The following is an 8,878-nucleotide window of genomic DNA, read 5'->3' as shown; positions in this document are numbered from 1 at the left end:
TTGTGTTATACCTGAGTTACTAAACTGTTCTTATCGCAACCTGTGGGAGTTGTATTCTTTTCGATTCTCCTCTCCGTCCCTCTGGGAGTAGGGGGAGGGCAAGAAGGGGGGAAGTGAGTGAACAAGCTGCCTGACTAGTTTTAAACCACGACACTTGCCTTGCCTAGCCTTGCCTGACTTGGCCTGGCCTGGCCTTGCCTTGACGTGCCTTCCTTCCATTGCCTTGCCTTGTAATGCCTTGCCTTGTATTGCCTTGCCTTGCATTGCCTGGCCTTGCCTGGCATTGCCTGGCTTGGCCTTGCCTGGCATTTCCTTGCCTGTCTTTGTCTTGCCTTGCCTGTCCTTGCCTGTCCTTGCCTTGCCTTGCCTGGCCTTGCCTGGCCTTGCCTTGCCTTGCCTTGCATTGCCTTGCCTTGCCTTGCCTTGCCTTACCTTGCCTTGCCTTGCCTTGCCTTGCCTTGCCTTGCCTTGCCTTGCCTGGCCTGGCCTGGCCTTGCCTTGCCTTGCCTTGCCTGGCCTTGCCTGGCCTTGCCTTGCCTGGCCTTGCCTTGCCTTGCCTGGCCTGGCCTGGCCTGGCCTGGCCTTGGTTTAACTTGCCTTGCCTTGAATTGCCTTGCCTTGCCTTGACTTGCCTTGCCTTGCCTTGCCTGCTTGCCTGGCCTTGCCTGGCCTGCCTGCTTGCCTGGCCTTGCCTGCCTTGCCTTGCCTTGCCTTGCCTTGCCTTGCCTTGCCTGGGCTTGCCTTGCCTTGCCTTGCCTTGCCTTGCCTTGCCTTGCTTGGCCTTGCCTTGCCTTGCCTTGCCTAGCCTTAGCTTGCCTTGCCTTGCCTTGCCTGGCCTTGCCTTGCCTTGCCTTGCCTTGCCTTGCCTTGCCTTGCCTTGCCTTGCCTTGCCTTGCCTTGCCTTGCCTTGCCTTGCCTTGCCTTGCCTTGCCTTGCCTTGCCTTGCCTTGCCTTGCCTTGCCTTGCCTTGCCTTGCCTTGCCTTGCCTTGCCTTGCCTTGCCTTGCCTTGCCTTGCCTTGCCTTGCCTTGCCTTGCCTTGCCTTGCCTTGCCTTGCCTTGCCTTGCCTTGCCTTGCCTTGCCTTGCCTTGCCTTGCCTTGCCTTGCCTTGCCTGCCTTGCCTTGCATTGCCTTGCCTTGCCTTGCCTTGCCTTGCCTTGCCTTGCCTTGCCTTGCCTTGCCTTGCCTTGCCTTGCCTTGCCTTGCCTTGCCTTGCCTTGCCTTGCCCTGCCTTGCCTTGCCTTGCCTTGCCTTGCCTTGCCTTGCCTTGCCTTGCCTTGCCTTGCCTTGCCTTGCCTTGCCTTGCCTTGCCTTGCCTTGCCTTGCCTTGCCTTGCCTTGCCTTGCCTTGCCTTTTCTTGCCTTCCTTGCCTTGCCTTGCCTTCCCTTGCCTTGCTTTGCCTTGCATTGCCTTGCCTTGCCTTGCTTTGCCTTGCCTTGCCTTGCCTTGCTTTGCCTTGCCTTGCCTTGCCTTGCCTTGCCTTGCCTTGCCTTCCCTTGCCTTGCCTTGCCTTGCCTTGCCTTGCCTTGCCTTGCCTTGCCTTGCCTTGCCTTGCCTTGCCTTGCCTTGCCTTTTCTTGCCTTCCCTTGAATTGACTTCCCTTGCCTTACCTTCCCTTGTCTTGCCATGCCTTGCTATGATTTTCCTTCCCTTGCCATTCCTTGTCTTGCTTTGCCTTGCCTTGCCTTGCCTTGCCTTGCCTTGCCTTGCCATGCCTTGCCTTGCCTTGCCTTGCCTTGCCTTTAATTCCCTTGCCTTGCCATTGCCTTGCCTTCCTGCCTTGCCTTGCCTTGCCTTGCCTTGCCTGGCCTGGACTGGACTTTCCTTGCATCGCGTGGCCTGGCCTGGCATCGCCTGCCCTTGCCTTGCCTCACCTTGCCTTGCCTGGCCTTAAATGGCCTTGCCTTGCTTTTCCTTGCTTGACCTTGCCTTGCCTTGCCTCGCCTCGACTTGCTTTCCTTGCCTTGCCTTGCTTTGCCTTGCCTTCCCTTGCCTTGCCTTGCCTTGCCTTGCCTTGCCTGACTTGCCTTGCCTTGCCATGCCTTGCCTTGCCTTTCCTTGCCTTGCCTTGCCTTGATTTGCTTGCCTTGCCTTGCCTTGCTTTGCCTTGAATCGCCTCCTTCCTCACCTTGCCTCGCCTAGCCTCGCCCTGCCTTCCAATGCCTTGGCCTTTGCCTTGCCTTGCCTCACCTTGCCTTGCCTCACCTTGCCTTGCCTCACCTTGCCTTGCCTTGCCTTGCCTTGCCTTGCCTCAACTAGGCTTCCTTGCCTTGCCTTGCCTAGCATTTCCTGCCCTGGCCTGGATTTACTTGCCATGCCTTGCCTTGCCTTGCCTTGCCTTGCTTTGCCTTTGCCTTGCCTTGCCTCACATTGCCAGGTCTTTCTTTCCTTGCCTTGCCTTGCCTTGCCTTCCCTTGCTAGACGTGCCTTGCCTTGCCTTTACTTGCCAGCCGTGCTTTGCCTTGCCTTTCCTTGCCTTGCCATTCCTTGCCTTGCCTTGCCTTGCCTTTGCCTTGCCTTGCCTTGCCTTGCCTTGCCTTTCCCTTGCCTTGCCTTGCCTTGCCTTGCCTTGCCTTGCTTTGCCTTGCCTTGCCTCACCTTTTCGCCTTGCCTTGCCTTGCCTTCCTTCCTTTCCCTTGCCTTGCCTTGCCTTGCTTGTTCCTTGCCTTGCCTTGCTTGCCTTGCCTTGCCTTGCCTTGCCTTGCCTTGCCTTGCCTTGCCTCCTTGCCTTGCCTTGCCTTGCCTTGCCTTGCCTTGCCTTGCCTTGCCTTGCCTTGCCTTGCCTTGCCTTTGCCTGCCTTGCCTTGCCTTGCCTTTGCCTTGCCTTGCCTTGCCTTGCCTTGCCTTGCCTTGCCTTGCCTTGCCTTGCCTTGCCTTGCCTTCCTTGCCTTGCCTTGCCTTGCCTTGCCTTGCCTTTTCTTGCCTTGCCTTTGCCTTGCCTTGCCTTGCCTTGCCTTGCCTTGCCTTGCCTTGCCTTGCCTTGCCTTTCCTTGCCTGTGCCTGCCTGCCTTTCCTTGCCTTGTCATTGCCTTTTGCCTTCCCTTGCCTTGCATTGCTTGCCTTGCCTTGCCTTTCCTTGCCTTTCCCTTGCCCTTGCCTTTCCTTGCCTTTTTCCTTTCCTCCCCTTGCCTTTCCTTCCTTCCTTTCCTTTCCTTTGACCTTTCCTTTCCTGGCTTTGACTTGCCTTGCCTTGCCTTTCCTGACCTGGCCTTGCCATGTTTTGCTTGGCCTGGCCTGGCCTGGCCTGGCCTGGCCTGGCCTTCCCTTGCCTTGCCTTGCCTTGCCTTGCCTTGCCTTGCCTTGCCTTGCCTTGCCTTGCCTTGCCTTGCCTTGCCTTGCCTTGCCTTGCCTTGCCTTGCCTGGCCCTTGCCTTGCCTTGCCTTGCCTTGCCTTGCCTTGCCTTGCCTTTGCCTTGCCTTGCCTCACCCTTGCCTTGCCTTTGCTTGCCTTGCCTTGCCTTTGCCTTGCATTGCCTTGCCTTTCCTTGCCTTGCCTTGCCTTGCCTTTCCTTGCCTTGCCTTGCCTTTACATGCCTTGCCTTGCCATTCCATGCCTTGCCTTGCCTTTCCTTGCCTTGCCTTGCCCTTGCCTTGCCTTGCCTTGCCCTTGCCTTGCCTTGCCTTGCCTTGCCTTGCCTTGCCTTGCCTTGCCTGGCCTTGCCTTGCCTTGCCTGGACATGCCTTGCCTTGCCATTTCTTGCCTTGCCTTGCCTTGCCTTGCCTTGCCTTTCCTGGCCTTGCCTGGCCTGGACATGCCTTGCCTTGCCTAGCATTGCCTTGCCTTGCCTTGCATTGCCTTGCCTTTCCTTTCATTTCCTTGCCTTGCCTTGCCTGGCCTGGCCTGTCATGCCCTTGCCTGGCCTTGCATTGCCTTGCCTTACCTTGAGTTGCCTTGCCTTGTCTTGCCTTGCCTTGCTTTGCCTTCCCTAGCCTTGCCTTCCCTTGCATTCCCTAGCCTTGCCTTGCCTTGCCTTCCCTAGCCTTGCATTGCCTTCCCTTGCTTTGCCTTCCTTTGTCTTGCATTGCCTTGCCTTGCCTGGCCTTGCTTGACACAGATCTCTTGCTGTGTCATGTGCACTTGCCAGTTACTGAGGAAAGTATCCATGGGCTGGGAAAGGAAACAGCACAGGAGGGAATTTTTAGTTAATTGTTGCTCTTCCTGGTAAAACCTGTAGGGCTCTAGCATCTTGTTCCATATTTTCCGTGGTCACTGGAATGGGTTTCATTATTAAAAAAAGTATTTCATTTTCTACTTCCCTGTGTTCCAGGAGAAACAGCAACAAGGGCCTCCCCTTGTGCCACAGCTTGTGACACTGTGCAAGACGTGACAAGAAAAACAGATGGGCTGGTACTTGTGGAGAAGCCTGTGGCCTGTAGAGCTTCATCAGGGACAAGGACAGGTTTCTGTGTAAGCACTGACTCAGTTCAGCCCAGCTGTGCTGTAGTGAAGAGCAGCACCCCTCGCTGCCCTGTGCGGAGTCGGGGCTGGGGTGTGTGCTCCCCACCCCTTCTCTCCTGCCTCCTTTCTCTGCAGTGAAACAGAAACTGTGTTCTCTGAAGAAATTCTTTCCGGTGAGGGTGGTGAGACACTGGAATGTGTTTCCCAGAGAAGTCCCCCATGCCTCTTGTGAAACTGTTTAGAAAGAATGCTGAAAGAATCACTTCCACACATACCAGCAAAAGTGACTTTAATGTGAATTTCTAAAAGCAGGATTCCTCAGGATTTGGTGGCGAGGCCCCACTCCACCATCTACAAAAAGAGATTGTGTCAGACTTGGCAAGGATTTATCCAGGACTGGATTCAAGTGATTTATACAGCATTGAACTGAAATCATGTGTATAGAAACTGCAAACAGAAAGGAATAAGGGAGACCCTCTTGTTGAGTCACGAGGTTCAGATTGGATCTCTTTGCTTTCTAAGCTCCCTCTCCGAGAGCAGTCTGCGTGCAGCTGGATTCCATCTTAGTCTCAGGCCTGGTATTCATCTAAAGGATCACAAATGCCAGCTAGCAGCAGTTTGCATTTGTAAACTCAATCACAGGATTTCTAACAGCACTTGATCACTGAAGCTAATATACACGCACTTGCAATTAAATATCCAACCTAACACAACACACTGAGATGGAGCTAGATGGCTGTGCACAGATCTAGATGCATCCCTATGCTAAAGCTGCCCTTGGTGCAGTGAAAAGTAAAAGCAGAGCACAATACTCCCAGCAGCTCTGGAAGCACTCCTCAGCGGGCGAAGGGCTGAGTGTCAGTGAGCAGCAGGATCGGCCCAGCCAGATGATCTCCCTATTAGCTAAACTGGAGAGTTTAGGGGGCTCTCAGAGATGCCTCACTATGAGGGAGATGCCGCTCACAGCACACTGCGGTCCAGGAGAGCTCAAAGGATCTCTCTCTTGGCACCACCAGTTCTAGGGTCGTCAGGTGACGGGCTTTAGTCATCAGTCAGATTTCATCCTGGCCTCAATTCTGTGTCAGTTTCAACAGTGCACAACAGCTCTGTTGCAGGCTGTCAGGGAATGCCTGATCAACCTGAAAGAGCTCCTGGGATGAGCAGGGAGTATCCAACTTTCCTGATCTCTGTGTGCTGCTCCCACCTTTGCCAGGCATCTCACTGTGCAAAGGCTGGGGCCTAACAGGAACTCCTGGGGAAGCAGAGGGCTCCAGGAAATGGGGGGGAAGTGCGTCAGCACATTCCACCCCGTAACTAACGTCAGTTCATCTTTCTCAGAGTGGTGTGCTCACCTCTTGCCGCTGTGCCAACAAACAGAGTAGTGCTGAATTCCAGTTATAAATTGAGGGCAATGTTTGGTTGCTTAGTTGTTAAGAATTTCTTAAATGGGTTTAAGTACAATTATATATATGGACAGGTTTCTGCATCAACATAACTTGTTCAGCTGATTTCTATGCTCTAATGTATAGCAGAATGTTTAACAACAAACAGAATAGGATATAAATTAGTGAAATTAAGGTAGGATGTAAAATTCAACTTTAAAGCCCCAGTTGCTGTTGCTGACCATCCAAACAGGGTATCCTACCAGAGATGTTCTCATGCTCAGTGTGTGGACTTCCCAGAGATAGGTTAATGGTTGGACTCGATGTTCTCAAAGGGCCATTTTCAAATTAATTGATTGATTGTAAGAAACGAAGATTTTTAGCCTTAAATCTTTGTATCATCAGAGAACTGGCACTGCAGGAAGGCAGTGTGCCTCCCAGCTGAGGGAGGGAAGATCAGTGCTTGCTTCAGGCTGTTTCCCATGGTGTTTCCCTGGAGCCCCAGGGAGCCCTGGAAGGAGCCCAGTGGGGCAGAGGCAGAGCCACCTTGGGCTGGGCCTCTGCTGCTGAGCTGGGACCGAGGGGAGACCTGCGAGACACAGGGAGCTTAAAGGCACTTGGCAGTGGAGGATGCTGAGGAGGAGGAGGAGGAACCTTCTGAAGGAGAAACCTTCCCAGCCCTGTTTGTGGTAAGGCACTGGGTGCAGGGCAATGCAGCTGCAGTTTCTCTCTGTGTAGATAAGGAGGAGGATGTGCTGCAGAGCAGGGCTTCCCCTGCACCATGCAGGGACAGGACAAGGCAGGTCCCTTGTGCCGGGGCTGGCTGCAGGGTGTGAATGTGGGTGTGCAGCCAGGGGTGCCCAGCGCTGCCCTTGCAGCAGGGTCCCTGCAGCCCAAAGGCTGTGTGCAGGGGCAGGGACTCTGTTGCCTGCCAGGGTCAGCACTCGGCCTGCCCGGGAGCTCCCCATGGAGCTCGGGGGGAGCTGAGGGGAAAGGAGAAACCCCTGACAGGGAAGGGAAGTGCTGGGTGGGTGACGCTGCTCCAATCTGCCGTCACTCTGAGCACTTCTTCAGAGGGTCCCTCTGAAAGACACTGAGGCATCATTTACCTGATAGGGAAGGATGCTGAGCTTTGATGTTTTTCCCTCTTGGTGGGCAGGTTGGGCAGTGGGAGCTGGGAATTTACTTCTCTGCTTTGGGGGAGGCACCGAGAGTCTTGTGAGGGCTTGTGTGAGCTGCTCCTGAGCCCCTGCACAGGCAGGGGTGTGCAGGGCAGAGAGCTGAGCACACAGCCCATGGCATGGGCTCTGGGAGCACTGAGAGGGAGCAGAGCTGGGCACAGAGCAGCAGCTCCTGGCAGGGACAGCTCCAGGCAGCAGAGATATGGATGGGCAGGGAGTGGGGGGAAAGTGCAGCCCAGCCCTGGGGAGGTTCAGGCAGCTCTCTTGGGGTCTGGCACTGGAGGTGGCTGCTGGCCGTGCTCTGCTGCCCACAGCCCTTTGCTTCTCAGCGTGAGAGCTCTGTGGACTGTCCTTTGAAACCGTTCTCCCCTGGTCTCAGCACAGGACAGATGTTTGTGGGAGTTCTTAAGATCAATTTGTGTGTGAAGGCACCTTACAGGCAGTGCAAGTTTGAGCACAGGGCAAGTGGGAGAGGACTGATGGACACTGCAGCTCTCTTGGTTCTGCAAAGAACTGAGACTTTTTGCCTGATGCAATGCTCTTCTGATTGTACCTAGGAAGAAGCCTCAGCAGTGTAATGACATGACTGGTGATGACGCTGAACCTCTCCTCTCCTGCTAAAATGTGCTCAGTTGTGAATGTGTAAACTGAACTTCTGTATCTGACATCCCTCCTGTCCTAACCTGTCACTGCCTTTTTCTCCTCTGACACTGCCCCATGCCCAGAGGCAGCAGATGTCCAACGGCAGCTCCATCACCCAGTTCCTCCTCCTGCCATTCGCACACACGCGGGAGCTGCAGCTCTGCCACTTCTGGCTCTTCCTGGGCATCTCCCTGGCTGCGCTCCTGGGCAACGGCCTCATCATCACCAGCACAGCCTGCGACCAGCGCCTCCACACCCCCATGTACTTCTTCCTCCTCAACCTCTCCCTGCTGGACCTGGGCTGCATCTCCACCACTGTCCCCAAATCCATGGCCAATTCCCTCTGGGACACCAGGGCCATCTCCTACACAGGTTGTGCTGCACAGCTCTTTTTCTTTCTCTTTTTCATTTCAGCAGAGTATTTTCTCCTCACTGTCATGTCCTACGACCGCTACGTGGCCATCTGCAAGCCCCTGCACTATGGGACCCTCCTGGGCAGCAGAGCTTGTGTCCACATGGCAGCAGCTGCCTGGGGCAGTGGCTTTCTCACTGCTCTGCTGCACACAGCCAATACATTTTCACTGCCCCTGTGCCGAGGCAATGCTGTGGAGCAGTTCTTCTGTGAAATCCCCCAGATCCTCAAGCTCTCCTGCTCACACTCCTACCTCAGGGAAGTTGGGCTTCTTGTGGTTGGTGTCCTGATTGCTGTTGGCTGTTTTGTTTTCATTGTGGGGTCCTATGTGCAGATCTTCAGGGCCGTGCTGAGGATGCCCTCTGAGCAGGGACGCCACAAAGCCTTTTCCACGTGCCTCCCTCACCTGGCCGTGCTTTCCCTCTTTGTCAACACTGCTGTCTTTGCCTACCTGAAGCCCCCCTCCATCTCCTCCCCATCCCTGGATCTGGTGGTGTCAGTGCTGTACTCGGTGGTGCCTCCAGCAGTGAACCCCCTCATCTACAGCCTGAGGAACCAGGAGCTGAAGGATGCTGTGAGGAAGCTGGTGACCAGATGTGTTTCAGCAGATATACGCTGCTTGCTTTACCCTGGAAAGGGCTTCCAGTGTAGGTCATGACAGGCCATGTCTGTCTTTCCTGCTTTACATACATTTGTTTCCTATTTCAATTTGTGATGATGTTGTCTTCATAGAAATGTCAGTTTTCATCTCCTCCTAATTAAGTTGCCACTCGTGTTGTGTGACCCACAGACTTTGTGTCACTCTGGTCTCTGATTGTATTTAAGGGAAATAAATGATCCTGCAGCAACTTCTTCTCTGTGATA

At 54.5% G+C, this 8,878-nt stretch overlaps 1 protein-coding gene across 1 annotated transcript; it reads left to right on the top strand.

Moving 5' to 3' along the window:
- The first annotated feature begins 7,469 nt into the window (after nt 1-7,469).
- LOC130593519 (olfactory receptor 14C36-like) lies at nt 7,470-8,672 on the top strand. Its single transcript, XM_057398734.1, has one exon. The coding sequence runs from the start codon at nt 7,695-7,697 to the stop codon at nt 8,670-8,672; it is 978 nt and encodes a 325-aa protein (XP_057254717.1). The 5' UTR covers nt 7,470-7,694.
- The last annotated feature ends 206 nt before the right edge of the window (nt 8,673-8,878 follow it).

The sequence above is a fragment of the Pezoporus wallicus genome, unplaced genomic scaffold (assembly GCF_028554395.1).
Source record: "Pezoporus wallicus isolate ANWC-B61680 ecotype Strahan unplaced genomic scaffold, APGP_CSIRO_Pwel_v1 contig_7994, whole genome shotgun sequence".
Taxonomy (NCBI): domain Eukaryota; kingdom Metazoa; phylum Chordata; class Aves; order Psittaciformes; family Psittacidae; genus Pezoporus; species Pezoporus wallicus.
Note: the sequence above shows the minus strand (reverse complement) of the source record. Positions and strands in the feature narration are given on the sequence as shown.